Genomic DNA, 19,002 nt, shown 5'->3' with positions numbered 1-19,002 from the left:
ACTTTCTCTGAAATATCGGATCCCAACTCCTGACAAGACGTCAGGCTACAGAATTACTGGTCTGATAACATAGTAGGACAATGTTCTATGCCCTGCACCCAGAAGTAGTTTTCTTTTTCAAATCCATTAGCAGCAGATTGCCATAGCTTGGCCAGAACAGCCTGGTCTTTATGAAGTCTGTTCCATTTGTCTTGAAACCTCTTGCTATTTCTCACCTGTCAATAAACTCTCAAGAGTCTCCCTCCTTTCAGGATTTCTATGAATAGGTTGGGAAAGTGCAGCCTAGCCCAGAGGAAGCCACGTGGCTCAGTCACAGAGGTATTCTGGCACAGGGCTCCCACAGGATCAGTGAGGTTTGCACGGCTATAATTATATATATCCTCTCTGCTTGCCATGCCCACACAACTCCTCGAGCTCAGGGGCTCACACAGCACAGGAGGTGTCCGGGGTGCCTGGCAGGGCTCACACACTCCTTCCTTGGACTCAAGCAAGGAGCACCCCTCAACTCTCCCAGGAAAGTGCTTGATCCAATATTCAGTCAGACTGCAAGCGTGAGGAGGGTCCAAACAGCCAGGAAGTTCTGTCTCAAAGATAAATTTGTAGCCCCTAGCTCCACAGTAAGTCTGGATACACTTAAACACCTGCAAGGAAGGCAGTGTGTTGGCTTTCTGGCTACCACCACGTCAAGAGTCAAGATGTGCGTGAACACATTGCAGAGCTCCTTATCTCTGCACTGCCATCTCCACCATGATTTATAAAGATTAGTGAAACTTTGTTTAAAGGGACAACTCAAACCCAAACCAAGCAACCACCGTCCCTCCCCACCACAGCAATATTTTCCCTCCAGAGAACTTCCTTGCTTGTCTTCCCTAACACACTTGAATTGTACAACAAATAGTATCTCTGATAGCAACCCAGTGTCACTGGTGGAGTCCCACATGTGTGGGCTCTCCTCATGAGAGACCACAAACAATGAGTGGTTCATGCCTTCTTTGCAACACTTCTGAGTATACACCATCACCTCTGCAGAGGCAGGCCAGGCTGAACTGAAGGGACCTGTGTTTTCTATTTGGAGATAAAAATTGTTTGGGACAGAATTTGTCAATAATAAACTGGAGTGAAATGTAAAGAAATGCATACAAAAAAGCTGCATGACCCCCCAAACCAAATATATCAAAAAGAGAAAGAAGGAAAAAAAAACCCTTTAAGAGCATATTTATCTAGTCATGGAAAGATAACATTAAAGCACTTGGACAGAATGAGCCCTCTATGCAAACTACAGTAGACTTACAGTCTCAAATAACACTCTGCATAAACAAAATGACACTGAATATACAGTAGTTGCATCCAAAAGGTACAGTAGCACCATTAGGACTTTGGTCCCGGAAAAACTTTCCTTGCAGATCCGTGTGTCCTTTGCAATAATTTTATTTGCTCTTTGTGAAAGAAATTACAGCCACTCTAAGTGCAATCACACCCCTCCCACCCGGGCAGCAATCTCCACTGCTCCTGTAATGAGTTCACCAGGAGGGTGTTGAATCTAGCAGCTGTCTCTTTATGGCACAAGCAAAAGACACCCATCAGCTTTTCAGAGTGAGGTGCTGAATTTGCTGTGTGTGTGCTACTGACCTCCATTCAGGGACCTTTCCACTCCAAAGAGTGGAGTTCTGTGAACAAAGGCAGAATCGACCTTTTTCATTAGCTTCAAATCTTCTGACTGCCATCACAGGGGCTTTTTTGTGAAGACAGAGGAAAGGACGTGTTACTTCCTCAGCCTCTCAAATCACTGTTCAGCTGATAACTTATTTCTAAGCACATCCATAGTTTCTCTCAGGCATTTGGAAAATTAAAATTCTCATGCATTAATATAGTCTTGGACTTCAAACTCCATACTCATACAGCTAAGAGAACATGGGAAAATATACATATAGAGTTCTGCATTGCAAGAGGCCTGAGCAAGAAACACACAACCATACACTCTTCAGTTTGTTCCTTTCAGTCCAACTCAGCAAGATGCATTTTGGTTTTCATGAATCTTGATCTGCTGGAGCAGCTGCCACACCTACCAACCACCTTGTCTGGCAAGGGGTGGTGAAGTTTTACCTCAACTCATAAAATCAGTGAGGTTTTGGGGTTGTTTCTCCCCATGCCATTCCTCGCAAAAAAAAAAAAAAAAAAAAAAAAAGTCTGTTCTAATCACTTTTCAAAAGCTGCTCTCCATTTTACACAATCAGATCTAGAATGAACATAGCACAGATCCAACATGAAACACAGCACTGCTGTAAGATAAAAAAAACTCAGCTACTGGAGCACTCAATACATACATGGTGTTATTCATGTATGCAAATGAACTGCTTAGCACTTCATTCACAGCTTGGTTGTTGATGTTACAGTGCTGGAAAAACCCCAGAATTTCAGAGGAAATTCTGCCTACCCTGGAAAGCCATGAGGTGAACTTTTATGGCTGTTTTCCATTACTGCCTTTTTGTGAACCAGAGGACATTTTCCCATTAGTTGTGTATCAGCTCTGAGAGGAGGCAGAAGATTCTAAGCACAAGTCAGAGATTTTCTGTGACTTCTTTGTCTAGTATGGGGATCTGTGTGACAGGCTAGCAAGTGCCTGTAGTCACTTCATGTCCCGTGTAGTTTGGGAGCTAAAGCAACACCCATACTCTGGCTGCTTGGTGTTAGTAAGTAAATTGTAACTTCCACATGAATTGATTGGATTTTAAGCTACAGGAGGTCTTCTCCTACAAAACACCCCCATTCTGATTTAAAGTCTATCCAAAGGGGTTTCCTGAACTTGTGTGTGAGAGCCCTTTCTGCAAACATTTGACACAGCATCACTGATCTCAGTGGGTCTGAAGCAACAGCATCAGTGGCCTTGGCTCTTGAGTTGCCACCACAGAGCAAGAGGCCCAATTCAATGTCTTGTCAGAAGCACAAAGCTTTCTTCTGGCTCTACGGAAATGGCTTTACAACTCTTTACTTTAGGGGAAGGCAGTGTCACTATAGAAGCTGCTTTACCTTTCAGGCTGTGTTCCACTTGTTTGCTCTCCAAAACCAAAGCCCTACCTTCCCTGTTTTCATACTCATTCAAACATTTGTTTTTCAAGTCTCAATAAGGCAAATACACCGTTTGCTTTTTGTACATCTCTGTCTCAGCAGCAGCCAAGTTCCAATGTAAACTGCATTCATGTGTCCTAGCAGCTGTCACATGAAGGGGTGTCACTGAAAAGCCAACCCCCAGTGAAGACTTCAGTGTTTCCTGGTCGCTGTTACTGTCGAGAGAAGGAACAACAAAAAGCACTAGCTTTGTAATTCACCGGCAGAACTAACTGCTGCTTTTTATTTAGTGGAAGGATTCCTGATATCTCTTGCCTAGTCAGCACTTCACCTGCACCAAAGACCAGCACAAATTCCATAAAGACATAAACACTCATTGCACTGAAGTGAAGAGCATAAAAAAAACCCCAACAAACACCAAATATGGAGCACAGTTACATGAAAAGAGAAAGCTGCTTCTGATCTGTTCACATTCTCATGGTTTCTTCTATGAATGAAGAAGCAAAGCTCTTCATTCCAGGAAAAAAAAGAGATTTTTCACTCCACAAATGTTAAACAGTAGAATTAACCAAAAAAAATGCAGAAAGAAGGCTTAGGAGTAATTGCTGCAGATAAAGACCTCAGAGGTGAGCATGGATGGTGCTTTGGGCACTGTAACAGTGTTTTTCATCTGCTACAGGTCAACCAGAAGCTGATAAAATACCTCCTTTTCAGGGTCTGGGGGCCATGCAGATCTCACTCCACACAGGACTGCTCCGGGCTGGAAGGCTCTACACATGTGGCAGACAGTGTCCCTCTTCAGGCAGATCCTTTGAACACAGACACCTCCCAAACCAGTCACAAAGGCAAAATTTTTAAAAAAGCAATTGGCAGGCTGCTTCAAAAAACAATAAGTAAAAAATTCAGTTTCTTGGCAAAACTCCTGGGCTACATTCTGTTTCCAATGCCATTTACACTGACACAGGAGGCAGAGAGCAAGAGTTTCTTCTCAAGGTGGCAATGTCATTTTAGAGTAAACTATCAGAAAATATCCATCTCCCATGACAGTCCTGAGCTGCTGCTCAGACCTCGAGTTCTAATAACAAGGCCCTTTTCTTAGCCAGTTTTAGAGCCCACAGACACATCCCATCAGATAATCCCAAATCCCTGTGCAAGGCCTGCAGTGTCAACAGCCTCACTCTCCTCTGCAGGTCACCAGTAAAGTTCATTACAGGAAGCTCGCTCTGTCCTTCAACAAAGTGATTCTCGAGGAAAGGAACTGTTCTCACTTCTTGTAGGACTGGCTGCCTGCAGAAAAACATCGAGAAAGGGTCTGTCAGCTGAAAGCAGGATTTATTACAAGACAGGAGCTGCCTGAGGGCAACACTTGTACAGGGACACAAACATCGCAAAAAACATGCAGAAAGGCACTTTAACTCGTGAGGCTGCAACTCAAAACTGCAGAATGCATTTATGGCAACTTCTTTTCAGGGGATATTGAAAGAACTGAAAGGGCATCACCAGGGCCCAGTTGCACTCCTGACAAAAAACATTCCCCCAGGATCAGAGTGGATTAAACCACACAACCGTGTCCGCATGGAACACAGTTGAAAAGGTCTAAATTTGGAGGTGCCTATGCTCCCTGTGGAATTCTGTGTTTCATCCATGCTGCCAGTGTCATCCATGTATGTGCCAGCTTGGAAGTGGAAATCACAGAGGATCCCAGCATGGCTGATTTTATTTGGAGGAGCTTGCTTTTGCTCTAGAGTTCAGTTAACAGCAGGGGCTGCATCTTGGGCAGGACTCTGGCCCCAGGCCTGTAGCTGATCTAAGTACCTGGGCTTCCTCTGCATTCCTCAGGCATTCCTCACACTCCATGCTCCAAGAGGAGCAGTCCAGCTAGTTCAGGCAGGTTTACATAATCAACTTGTTTCCAGAAAATACACCTGTAATAAATACTAAAATCAAGCTAAAAATGTGCCTCTAAAATAAGTATATGCAGCAAGTAAAATCAGAATGTCATCTTTTTCTCATTGTGTCCATCAGCTATAAAAACTTGCATTTCTCCAGAGATATTAAGAAATGCACAAATTAGTCTTCCACTGGAACAGTCTCTTGATATGTAAAGTCCTACATACCTATGCAACAGGCAAATGGGAGGCAGCAACTGCTGGAATCTACTGATTACTGGTATCTGTGCATCTGATACCATTTTTGACCTGCAGATGAATCAGCTAGGAAATTAAAGGAGCAGTAAGCACAGAGCTTTACTAGGGAAATGTTAGGGGCTCACTTGCTTCAGAACTCTTTCCAGCATCTTTAAGTAACAGCTGAGAATTACCTTTGAGAACCTCAAGTTTCAGCATAGGTGCTTAAAATCCTTTTTAGTCCTTTAAAAATCTGGTCCTTACAACCTTGATGTAACTCTTACCACCTATAAACCCCTGTGTGAAAGTCCCTGTAGGATGGACAAGAACTAATTGGTGCTCTGTGACAGCAGACAACAAGGCTGGATACATGTACACAGAGTAATGAGAAGATTAGCTGTTTGCAAAATAATTTATTTGCTATTTTTAGCATGAAGATGTCAGTCTCAGATTCAATAAAAGAGAGAAACAGAGAATTTCTAACCAGGCAGAAGCCAGGGAAAGAGTTGGAGAAGAATGTAAATAATCTTTTATCTCTCTGTGCGTCATGCACTCTGCACCAATGGAGTGGGTTGTTTTCACTCCAGGACCAATGGAATTGGCCTGGACGAAGCTCTGTATAAAGAGTGATGCATTTTGAAATAAATTGGAGTTTTTCTCTCAACAACCTTCTGAACAGAGTCTGCTCATTCCCATCCTGCCTCAAAAGCATCAGGAAGAAGTTCATATTTAATTGCTGACACTGTCTCGTGGCACATGTGGACAGAGAGAAAATGATAACCTGGAATCCCAAGCAAAAAATTGGGAGAAATAGTAAATGGACACAAAGCAAGTTTGGATGCCTGCTATACATTCAGCATACATTCCTAGCAAAGAGAAGAGGTATAGTGTAAAACAAATAAAACAATAAAAGTTAGAAGAGGTCAAGTATCTGGACTAACAGATCATCACATATACTGAATCCACAGAGAACCCGAAGTGATCTACTTTAGAGCAATTTAAAAATAAAATGCATTTAACTCTGTGCCACTGGAAAAGGATCTCGCTCCAGAGCCTCCTGAAAGCAACACTGGTCTGTCACATCTTTCCTAGGACACTCTGCCCAGGAGTGTAAAGCTGCCCTGGAGAAATTAGAACATGCAGAAGATTATTTTGTGCACACACACACACACACACACACACACACACACACACACTCTGTACTTTTCCTTCCTTCACTTGGGCTTCTTTTCCATGGCCAATGCTTTTGGAAATGAACTGAAACAGGAACCAGGGGCAGACTCTTGGGTGTTAACACCAATTCCAGTCAGGGCAGAACAGTGCTGCTGTCACAGGAAACAGAGAGCACTGATGTCAGAGGTAAAACTCGGGGCACATGCAGCAAAGGTAAAGCTGAAAGAGCTGCATTACCTCAGCACAGGAGTGTTGAAGCAAGGAGCCTACAGGTCAAAACCTTTTGCCACCAAGAACATTCCCTTCCAATGCCTCACCTGTACTCCCTGAAGAAACCATACCACTTCTCTGCACATGCAACTGTGTGGAACAATGAATGAACAACACAGGAGGCTCAGAATGCTCTTTCCAGCTTTGTTACTGGTTTACTGGGTTATTATCTTCATTTCATTTCCTGTATCTGTAATGAGTAGCTAATGATATACAATATTACAAGTTTCTTGGGAAGGTATTGACTTACTATGTTTTTGTCAAATGCTTCAAGGTAATAGTTACAGCTAAAGAATAGAGCTAACATTGCATTGTGATCAAATAATCATCACTAGACTTATAATCATCACTAAACTTGTTATGATGCCATGCTCCTGCCATTTTCACTGGTGATGGACACAGAGTTGTATTTGGATCCAGCTATTCCTATCCACACACCTGGGAAAAAGTTTGTTCATTACTGAATAATGCATCTTTCTTCCCCCTCCACTCCAAAAAACTCCACAGCTGACATACCACATGTGTTTACTGATGTGTGAGCATCCAAGATCAATTTTTGCTCTGTACTGAGCTTGTGTTGCCTGGCTCAAAGCAAGTGTCCATCATCTTCGTCAATCCTCAAGTCAAAGCCACCCTCTCTTCTGAACCCCCCAGAGATGAAGTACTTTTTATAAACTTTTGCAGGCCACAGCATGGCCATGTGGCACTTGAGTATCAGTCTCCAGCAGAAAGGAGACTGCCATAACCAGCACACTGTACTTGGCTCTCTGCTTACCAAGCTGCCCTGAGCCATCTCCTGAGTTCAGGAGCTGTGAGCTCTACATTCAGCTGGGGTACAAATGTAGAGCACATGACATGTGCTACATTCAGCTGCAGTGCAGACACACCCAGGGATCTGACTTCAAGTTACACAGTGGGATGAACAAATGTCTTAAGAAAAGGAAAAACACTGATGACATCTAGAGAAGGTCTAATCTGAGACTCATAAGCTTCCCCAAAAACTTTTGAGAATTTGGGTCACTTTTCTCCACCCAGAGACAGGACAAAGCATGTCTTTTAACTGCTCACATGACAGCCTGGAAATAGGAGCAGTGCTCAGCAGGATATAATTACATGGTTGTACATCCTGCAGATGACAAGTACAATGTCATATACTCCTGGCACATTTGCAGCTTACCACTTCATTCCTGAAGAGTTTCTACAATGCTCCCTACTTTCCCACCCAAGGAATGACAAACAGAACAATGACATTTTCCACTTACTCTGTCTACTCCTTGTAGATCTTGAGGAGCTTGGATGGCTTGATTGTTGGGGTCCAGACTGAGAGAACTGGGGGGCAATGCCTGGGACCTTTCCCTTTCTAGGGCTGGTGCCCTGCCCGTCAGGAGTGCGAGGGATCTTAGGTTTGCTGGTGAAGGCTTGGGCAAACTCACTGGAGCAGGAGAGAGAAAGGGTTAGCAATGCATGGAGAAATATGTATGCATAGTTAAGTCTGCAACCAAGTGAAACCTGCAGTACGTGCTGTGACAGCCTGGCAGGTGCTCAAACCTCAGGGAGGCTGCAAATGGAAAGGAACATGGCACCACAGGCACTACCTGGGCCTGTGCTCACTGCACAGCCTCCAACCTGGCTCTATCGACCTGTCCATCTTACCCAAACCTCACTCTGAACAACAGGAATGAACAGGATCAGCTAAATTCCCTGCAAACCAGTAACTTATCTTTAGCTTGATTTCTGTTGTGTTTATCCAGTGACTCGTTCTGGGGTGCAAAAAATACACAGATATGCTACAGCAGAGGAACACATCCTTTTAGAGCACAGACACCACAATTTCTTCCAGGTATAGGTCAATCTTAGCAGACATAGGCAGCCTCCCTGGCTCATGTCTGGGATAAGATCTGTAGAATTCCCTGAAGGCTTTGTCAAGAGAGCAAAAATCTGTGATGGCATCTCTAAAATAAATTCCCTAAACAAATGGGTTCCTTGCTCACACTGAGAACATAAAGCAGGTGCTGCTATTTGACAGTCTGCAAAAATATCATTCTTTAAAATTTAATCAGTAAATGTGTGAGGATACACTGTCTTTCCTTGTCCCCAGCATAAATATACTTTTCCCCAGTTACAAAAATGGAGGCTACCAGGAAATAGCAAATCTTTAAAATAATTCTGAATCTAAATTAATGTTTGCACTAGAGTCGATTTTCTCTTAAAATAAGAAAAGGCTAAACTAAAGTAACAGCTACATGAAAACTTCATCATATTTTAAAAGTGAAATAAAAGAGCAAAGGCAGGACATCGAAAAAATAGGTGCTATAAAAAAAAATCAGTGATTCAAATAGAAAGTTCTCGTGTTATTAGCTCCATCAAAAGAACCCTTTGTGATCATCAGAAGGGGTGATTAGGGGGATTTTCAAGACATTTAATCTCTCCTCCTCCCCTGGGAATGCTGCTGAGTCAGTACTGATTAGCCCTTCCGAAGGCCCTGCTTCACCTTGCAGGGAGATTTGAGCAAGTGTTCCTTTTGTATTTTAAATAGCATTATTGTCTGTATTTTGCATATGTATATGCTAAATGTTAAGGGCAGAGACGTGCTAATTGTTCTGCTAAGAACCATCTCTGCAGCCTTCTACCTATGACTATTGCAAGTGCTAAAACTTGTCTCAGTTTCAAAGGAGGAGGTGACAGATGGCAGCAGAAACAGATTGGTAAAGCAACACTGAAAAATAAGACTGGCCGGATAAAACCTCAAGGCATGGACCACAGAGATATTTAAACATCTTTGTTTCCGCATAGCAGTGTCATTGTTATTGATTATTTTGTCATTTAACTCAGTCTGACCTGCATCAGCTGGAACAATCATTTGCTCCTGTGGAAATAAAACAGCTGTAGCAGAAATGTCACTACTAAGGTCTCATTCTTCTCTCCAATTTATTTTGCATCCTTTCACTCATCTCTGTTCAGTTAAGTTCTCAATTTATACTGCCAAGGAAGAGGGGAAAGAGAAGTCACCACTTCCACAGCCCAACTCAGCCCTCCTTTTCTCATACATACATCTTCTAGAAAGGTCTTGGCATTTGCCAAATAGGTATTTGCCTCCAGGAAGGAGACAATTCTTACAGTGGACAAAACTATGAGCAGTGATTTATTAGTCCTGTTTGTTTGGCAAACAAATTATAGTCTGCATCCAGGAGTGAAAGAATGAAAAGGCAGGTCTAGGTATTGCAACACCAACATATTAACAAAAGACCCTTGACACAGAAAACCCTGAGCTCTCCTTGACTGCGAATGGCTGCATTCCTGTATCTGTAACTCCAGGCTGCATTTGGAAATCCAAATTACTGCATGCGTGCTGAGGAAACAGAGGATGAAAAGATATGATCTTCCTCTGCAGGATACTGCACCTGTGCCTTCACTTCTATAAATTCCATCCTGAGATTTAGACATATGTTTGTGAACAAATACTAAAAATTACTGGGAACACACCTTTTAAATAATAGGTTATGTAGAGAAGCAAAGCATCTCACTAGGGTGGGGGACAAGATGTTGCCAATTTGACTTGCTTCCTGGAAGCAAAGCCTGAAAGATTAATATCCCTATCTCCATCACAATGCAAACAATTTGGCCATAAATTTGTATGGTCTATTTGTATTTCTATTATGTGCTTAGCTACTGTTACAACAGACAACAGAAATAAAACCAGCAATGCTGGCCCACAGCTATGACTGTTAAGCACCTCAGTTGAAACCAGTGACAATTTATTGACAATGTGTAATTTCTCAGATCTCACCATGGAAACAGTACAACTGGGAAAAAAAAACAAACAACCAAACAACCAAAGCCACACCAACCCCACAAAAAACCCAAAACCACACACTGGCCTCTGTAGGCCTGAAGGAAACAAAGTTCTAGACACAGAATCTTTCAGAAGTGCTAGAGCTGTAATTGACACAAATAACTAAACACTTCTGAAAAATCAGATGCATAAAGAGCTTGTAAAAACTTTCCTTTAACACATCTCCACCCATTCTGCATTTTTGTTCTGGAACGTATTTGCTTTTAAAATTTATCTACGCTGTTTAAAACTTGGCCCAATCTAATTAGCTATAGGAAAAAGCTGTTAATGTCTGAAGGACACATGCAGGCCCTGAAAACTTTGGTAGACTTTAGTCCAATTGCTAATTAATTCCCAGTTTTCATCCAAGATGTAACATCACAGTTGTACACATCACACATCAAGTAACTTCACAGATTGTCTTTACAGCAGTATGGAATTAGCTGGAAAATCCTGTCAGACTCCTATTACAATTTTAGGTATCCTCTAGATAGATCATACCTGTGTGATTGACCATTTACTTTGTCCTCAGTGAATTCAGCAGATTGAGAAGATAGGGTATCACCAGCTGGGATGTGTTGGTCCATTCTATGGCCTGATGCAAATACTTCAGATGACTTCATTTCAATTGCTGCTTAAAAAGGAAACATAGTTCAGTGAGGAGTTGTCTCCTTACAGTTTTATTAGAAATTCAATCAAGTTGCAGATCTGCTGTATAAAGGAAACTTTGAGGTTTTGGCAGGCTACTGAGTTTGTGTGGCAGAGTGTATTAAGGCTCATCACCTGAGCAAAACAGCTGCAAGTGTGATAATTTAAGCCCTTTGCAGTTGAAAAATAAAACTGGCTACACTATGCACTTGCAACGGGAGAGGAGCATGCAGGCCTGCAGTTAACACACTTCAGCTATGTTCAACAGCTCATTAAAGCCACAGGAACACAACCCCTTGCAGTTGTCTGTACATATCCACAGTAACAGGGCCACTGCAGACAAGAAGAAGTGTTTTACACTTCTGTCAGATTCAATTTCTGCCTTACACTAAAGGAGAAGAGAAGGACACTCAGTTTGCTTAGAACCACGAGGCTACTAAGATGTGCAAGTTCAATGAAAGTTTAGGGAAAATCCCTAGATCCATTCCTGCCATGCTCAGGACTGGCTGCTGTCCTGGTTTGCTCTCTCATGCTGATAAGAATGCAGATCAGGGCACTCTCAGACAGGCATTTTGCTGCCCAGCACATGTTCTGTCTGGCATTCAGCATAGTAAGTGTAGGAAGATGACCAGGGTTCATCTTTGGGCCACAAGTTTTCTGCCCACAGGAGACAAAAAATAAAAGAGGGCAAGAATTATTGATTTTTAACCAAAGGATAAAGGGGGAGAGGATGGACCCAGACAAAATCAGACCAGTCCAAGAACAACCAAATATTTCCAGGAGGACATTAAAGAACTAGGCTCATTTTTGGAAAATAAAGAAGGATCAAGTTTCCTTGAGGCTAAACTTAGTTTCCTTGAGATAGCCCCTTGAGGAGACTAATTGTTCACATAAAGCTTTTATTCTGTTTTTTTCACTCTTTGTCTCTTACTATTCATTTTATGATGGCTGCATCAAACTCTGAGTCCCAAGGCACTCATGTGATGCTGGGAAACAGATATTCTGAAATAAGCAGGTTCCTGGTACTGCAGAATGACCATTAGACCAAGATCAGAAGTCAATAAAGCATATTTATTGCACAGCAAAGATATTTGGCAGAGCATCATGAAAGCCTCTAGAAGCAGTACCATTATTTTTATACATTTCTGCTCCCTGCTTTATCTTAGAAGGCAACAGAAGAGAAATAGTTTATTTTCCATTGCCTTAAAGCCTTTTCAATTTAAATATTACAATCCCCATTGCCTTTTGGAAAAATGGAGATGTTCAAAGACCCAGCTCAATTATAATTCTGCAGAATAAAGTCTTGTCACTGACATAACAACCAGGGGGTCCAGCAGTGCAGTCTCTCTTTTCTCTTCCCCTCCACTTCATTTCTAATTCCCTCATTTCTAAATGTAATTCAAAAGATAAGACAGACAAGCACATATGTCACTGCTACTTGCAAAAACCCAAAACAAACCTCAGGCCATCTTTCAAGTAGCTCAATGTTATTTTATACCTTGGATTAATGCTAGGAAAAATTTCCTCACAAATTATCTGTGTTTTTACATGTATAATTCATATAAACTAGCAATATGTTGTATGTTCTGACCGCAAAGATTTTTCTATAGGAAAATAATATAATCCAGTAGTCTTATTAATAGCCACCTGCATATAATTTTGACTGAAAGCAGATAACAGACTGTTTTAAACAGAGGCTACAAGCAAAGTTCTGACAAAGCGAAACATTTAAGCTGGCAGGAATATCTTCAGTATGAAGGCTTTAAATCAATAGCCATCAAAAACTAACAACATTTACTTTGCTGACTGACTCAGGCTGCTTGTTTAAACCTCTTCACAAATCCTACAAAACAAACTATCAGCATCAGCAGCACAGCAAAAGTGACAGAGGTGAGTGAATGCATCTCACTGGAAATATATCAAAATCTGTTCACTTGGGCTCGATGGCTGCATAATGCCTTAGGAATTGCATACAGTTACACTTTAAAACACCAAACAGGAACACCCTTGATAACTGCTTGGCTTAATTTTGTTTGTGAAGCACAGGTATGTAAAAATATGTTCTTTTTTTCCTTCTCTCTCTCTCTCTCTGCAGGAAAACTGCCAAGTCAGGATGCTTTTACTTGGTTTACAACCTTTGCTGGTGTGAGTTGCTGCCCTTGGTTGGCCAAACCCCCAAGCTGTACTCAAGGTGTTGCTGTGCAGGGAGGCTGAGAACAGCAGCTCTCATTGCTACCCAACAGCAAGAATCCAAGTGCCCACTGTGGACAGGAGCTTCTCTTGCTGCTATCCTCCTCTCCTTCAGCATGTTACATTCATCAGCTCTAGGCATTACGAAAGCGAATTCCTGTCTGCAAGACCTCAGTTACTCTTCTCAGAATCCTTTTCATTTCCTTTAGGAAATTTAAAAAAATAGAAGAGAAAGTAAAAAGTATGCTATTCCTTTACTGCTTCAAAGCATATTTTTCAGAAAAGAAAAGGCACACTTTGCCTGAACTTATTAATAATTCTGTCCTGGATATGCTGCAAGATCCTTTATCTATACTGCTGAACATTTCGCCTTAGATCTGTAATTGGAAATGTTAATGAGACCCTCCCAGGTAGGTTAAAACTCCAACATCCAGTGTTCCATGATCTCATGGATATCAAAAGTTCAGCAATCGAGTATTTCAGAAGGCTATAACCTTTTAAATTTCATCACATATTTCTGAGCTCTCAGGCCCAGCTGAGTTTGCATTAATTTCAGCTGAAGCTGCAAGGGCAGAATCTTTAGCAGCATCACCCACAATGCAGCCACACAGCACCAGGCTGCCCATCCTCCACAGCCCTGGATGGTCTGAATGCAGTTGCAAATCTCAGCAGATAACTGCAGCTGCCTTCCTCTCTAACACTGAGATACAGCCAACAGAGCCTGCAGGTGCCAACAGACAGTGATTCATTTAGATCCAAACAAGGGGTATTTGATCAAGCAAGGGGCTTTGCCTGCTGGGAAATGCACTGTCTCTGACTGCAGCTCCTTCCCTGGGCAGGGGACATTGCAGAATACCCTTCACATACTGGAAGCCCTGGGTTTGATCCTTGGCACTTCCACAGGAAGCAAGATGGAGTGAGGCAAGTGAGACCATTGGCGTCTGCTGGCCACACTTTTCCTTCTGTGGCCATTCATTCAGCTGGAGCTGAAGTCTGCAGTGTGCCCCAAGGTCCTGCAGACTGACCCAGGCTCTATAAACAGAGGGTCATTTCCACACTACACTAAAAAAATCCCCAATCAATAACACACAGTCCAGGCCCCCTACACCTGCCCCAGTCAAGGAAGACATCAGCAATTAAGAACAGCACCCAGAGGCAATCCTTACATGAGGGGGAAATGCAGAAGTCAGAAATGCTGGACTGTCTCCCACCACAAATGGAAGAAGAACCACTTGGTGGAGACTGCAGCTTCTCATACCTATCGTGACAGGAACTGGTACTGTTTTCTGGCCTGGAGGAGAAAGGAGAATGCAAGGTGAATGCTTACAGTATAAAAAGTTTAATCAGAGTAAATGCTAATTTCTTCCAATTGCCTGTAATGACATAGTACACATTTAAATTATTTTATACTTCATATTGCAAACCAGTACTAAGGATATAATTTAACTACTTGACTATAGCTCCCCCAAACCAGCTGACATCAAACATATTTGAAATTAGCATTTTTTCCTACTGCAATAAAAAAAGGCAAGAAAAGGAAACTGTAACTCCCTGCAGTCTGAAGACCCAAAATACCACCATGACACTTAAAGAAAAAGACTGTAGAAATGGGTCTGAGAGGTCTTCAATACTTAGCTTTTTCAAGGATTTAACATTGCTTCTGAATATTACAAGGATTTCACTTTAAAAAGCAATATACAACACAGACTTAAAACAAAGTAGGCAACAAATAAACTCTTGATTTCACAAGTGAAGTGGATCAGTGGGAAACTGAAGCAGTTGAAGGACAGAATAGGGACACAATTGCTTACTAGTAAGCAATAAAACACAGTACAAGTGCGATGGTGTGGAAAGTGTGTGAAAAGAAGTTGGTAGACATGGAAAGTTTCCCTGCCTAATATCAGGTTAAGGTAACTAAACTACATTTCTAGTAAAAAGGATGCAGGCCAAGAAGGCAGTTAATGATTTCACAGCTAAATCAGTTTCTAAGGAAATAGCTAGCAGAATATTAAGTAGTTCAGGCCCCCTTGTGTGATCTCAGCCAGTGAGCCTTTAAAGAAGGAGGGAAAAATGAAAAAAAAAGAAAAAGAAGGCAGCTTTCAGTATTTCCTGACTCCCTCAGCTCCATACAGCAAGAGCTTGTCCATACAGGGATCCCATGACAATTCATCTGAAGTAATTAGAGTCTTGTCTGCACTGGGAAGACATAGAAAAATTAGCATGAAATGGCTGCTTCATGTGCAGTGGCTATTCTGCATTAATTTTTGGTGTGAATACTTCTATTCAGCACTAAAAATCTTCACCCCCCTCCTGTTTGGAGGTATGAACCAACAACTCAGACACGTTATAGTATCTCCTCAACTGCTTGCTCTTTCATGACGTTTTTAAATGGAATATATTACATGAAGTCTCACATAAAGAACTTCAAACAAGTTATATCCACTTCAATTTTGAATGGAAGCATTTACAAAAAATTTTAATGCAGTTTAACCACTCTGCTGAATACGAGACTTCAGATAATTCAGATGAACTGTCCTGGATTGTATTTGGTAGACAAGCTGTATCCAGGGCAAAAGTGTCTAACATTTTTCATGAGAATTCATATGATACAAGCCACTTAAATTATTTAAACTACAAAATATATCCAGTTCAGACATTGCTTTCAAATTAAGGCAGCTAAGTTTTTATTGTCTTCCTCCAGCAATAATTTCCAAGCGAGTATTTCCTTATTTTAGTAAATGAATTTGTACTAAAATTAGAACAGCATAAAATCTATCAAAGCTTGTCCTTTTCTGCTGCAAAATGTAGTTAGAGAATGTCTTAATCTACTCACTGCAGTTTCCTGCACACAAATTAGTTAGGTACAAAGGACAAACTTCTCATTCAAAGTGGTAGTCCTTGTTTCCTGCTTAAAACATGGGAGCATCAAACACTCATAGTATTTCTACCAGTTGGGCAGAGCAGGAGGGAAATTAATTTTCACATATTTTCACAGTGTTAGATTTCTGCTGTTTACATTTCTCCTCTGTAGTTTGCATAGTGAGGCAATCTGTAAAGGCTGCTTCACACCATCAAACTAACACTTCTCTTAGACCAAGAGCTACCAGAACCAGCATGATAGAAATGTGTTTTTAATTTGTATCCAGCAGTGACCTGAAGCTGTCTTGCAGAGGCACAAGCTGCACAACTGAGAAGATTCAAGTTGTGCCAATACAAGAGTTACGTCACTTCAGGATCCCGGGACAATTAAGTAAACACCCTGCCTGGGTAGATGGTGCTACAGAGAGGCAGCAATCACTTCCAAAGATTATTTCTGATGCAAAAATTGCAGTGCAGTACACGACACTGGGAAATAAAAGGCACTCTCACGGGTTTGACACCATTTTTTTGACTTCCCAGAGGAAAGTAATTTCATTTCCACAAGCTTGGCTTTCTCTCCACTTATAAAGCAAGAATGTAATGCTTAGACACTCCAGTGATAATGATGATTTATTCCTGAAAATATACTTTCTAAATATGCTGTAAGGCTGCCTGGCAGAGACTGAAATAGTTCATGCCTTAAACATTGTTAGGAAGGAGTTTTGCCCATTATAGCACAAACAGTATAAAGAAGCTACAACCACAGAAGCCCCCACTCCTTGAACATGCCTGGCTGGAACTTTGAACTGTGAGTTAAGCTGCCTAGATAAGATAAATGGGTCATTATGTTCAATCATCTCAGGTCTAGGGAGAAGCAAACAAGGCTGAGAGCAAGGAATGCACCCACAAGAAAGCCAAATGCAGCAGACTCGTCCCTGGCTGGGTTTGGGGTGAGGAAGACCACAGCCCACAGAGGCCAGGCTTACACAGACTCCCCCCATGAAATGAGGCGGGGAGACACTTTTGGGTGCAGCCTCTGGTCAGAGGCACTGAACACCCATCCTGCCTGACAAACTGGCCCAGCTGTGTAACCCCCAACTCCACAGGCCACATCCACAGGACCCTGATGTGACAGGAAGCTGAGGGGGTGTCATAATCCCTCAAAGACCCCCAAAGCACTCTTCAGACTCATTCCTAAGGCACCACGGGACTGCACGTGAGGCAAATCGATGCAACACAGACTGTGTCAAACTGCCCCCCCCCCCAGCATTCCCACCTGGCCTGAGCATGTACTCATCCATTGGATTCTGTGCATTTGGGGCACCCTCACCACCAAGAAGACCAGAACTGGAGAGATCAATGGAGCATCCTTGGGATCCATAGAGTGGTGAGATTTTCTTTAATCTGTCTCTGACATTCTCTTTCTGTACCCCCACCTCTTTTCTGTTTCTTTCTCTTCCTTCTTCTCCCTCTATTTGTTATCAAATAAAATGCACAATATTGACTTTGGCATATGGTCTCGTTAGCACCTTAATTTCGGCAGAGGAATTTCTAGTAACTTGAAAAACTGGACTGTAACACTGCCCAAACAGCCAATTCCACAGAATCAGTCCAGGTCTCCAAGCCCACCATGGGGCACAACTGAGAAGATTCAAGTTGTGCCATACTTGAATGTAAATACTGTGCAGGGGAAGTGGGACCTTGAACTCTAACACTGACTCCACAGCAAAGTGGCAATGTATATTTAGGCATAGATAACCAGTATGTGTATATTTAGGGATAGATTAACCAGTCTAGATTTTCAAGGCCTGCAGTTCTTTTGGAGGACTGCATGAAAATTATTAGATCATCACTATTTTACTAATATATTAATTAATTGCTACTTTCTTCTGACACACAAACACACACATTTAATATACACGGGGAGAGTCTTGCAAAAACTGTGGATGTTGTGATGGTGCAAAAAGTTGGCCACCTGTAAGAAAGGACACAAAGTCAGAACTCCAAATCCACATTTAGGCTCTACCAGGCAGACAAATTAGGGCCATGTTCAAACAAATGCCATTTTATCCAGGCCAGTACTTGGAAGAAAAATTAAGATTTTAAGGCAAATTCTGCCATGGGGTAGCTAAAAATTCTTCTGCTTTGGAGGTGCATCTTGCTTTTTAAAAAAAATAAATGTCTTCTGGGGTTTTATCCATGCCCAGCTCTGGTATGTTATACTTGTCTGTTCCAAGGCCCTGGTAACCTAATACATATAATCCCATAAGAATGGTACACATTCCTACAAGCAGGAATGCTAATTCCAGCATGAGACAGTGGGAGGCAAGATAAAGCTGCAATCACTCCTTGTCCAAAACAACAGACTTCACTCAGAATCACCTACACCTGTGAAACTACATCAGTCCTCACCGTCTTCTGTACCCATTTTCCACACTAAAACAAGGAGGAAAAGTACTTTAAGAAATAGAAAATATGAACAGGAAAACAAAGAGTGGCAGAGGGATGACATGGGACAATCTTCAGGACTGATGTGTTTGAAGAACCACCCATAATTTCATTACATTGTGCTTTTCAGGTTACCCATTCATTTTAACATACTTACCTATACCAATCCTGTGAGTTTTGAGTACTCTTATCATACTTTGTTAGTCTTGTAGTATCTCAGATTAAGTATTCATAGAAATGAAAACATTAAATCCTCACAATAAACATGCCTGTATCATAGCTACCTGGACGTGATCAAATCCAAAACAATGCAATTGAAAGTTAAAAAATCATTTTAATTTGTGATCTCATTGGTATTTTACTTCCTCAGTCAGGACAGTGAACAGGACA

The 19,002-nt window shown here is 41.7% G+C and overlaps 1 protein-coding gene across 3 annotated transcripts in view; it reads right to left on the bottom strand.

The window, feature by feature from the left end:
- Nucleotides 1-3,314: 3,314 nt before the first annotated feature.
- Nucleotides 3,315-19,002, bottom strand: part of ARMC9 (armadillo repeat containing 9) — a 57,198-nt gene continuing 41,510 nt past the window's right edge. For 2 of the 3 annotated variants that reach the window (XM_077785695.1, XM_077785698.1), the window contains 4 exons: nucleotides 14,472-14,596; nucleotides 10,969-11,101; nucleotides 7,898-8,067; nucleotides 3,315-4,353 (listed from right to left, as the gene is read on the bottom strand). In XM_077785695.1, the coding sequence (XP_077641821.1) occupies nucleotides 4,331-4,353; nucleotides 7,898-8,067; nucleotides 10,969-11,101; nucleotides 14,472-14,596 (451 nt within the window). In that variant the 3' untranslated portion in view covers nucleotides 3,315-4,330. The remainder of the gene's footprint in view (nucleotides 4,354-7,897; nucleotides 8,068-10,968; nucleotides 11,102-14,471; nucleotides 14,597-19,002) is intronic. The other variant, XM_077785696.1, reaches the window with a different exon arrangement.

The sequence above is a fragment of the Lonchura striata genome, chromosome 10 (assembly GCF_046129695.1).
Source record: "Lonchura striata isolate bLonStr1 chromosome 10, bLonStr1.mat, whole genome shotgun sequence".
Classification (NCBI taxonomy): domain Eukaryota; kingdom Metazoa; phylum Chordata; class Aves; order Passeriformes; family Estrildidae; genus Lonchura; species Lonchura striata.
Note: the sequence above shows the minus strand (reverse complement) of the source record. Positions and strands in the feature narration are given on the sequence as shown.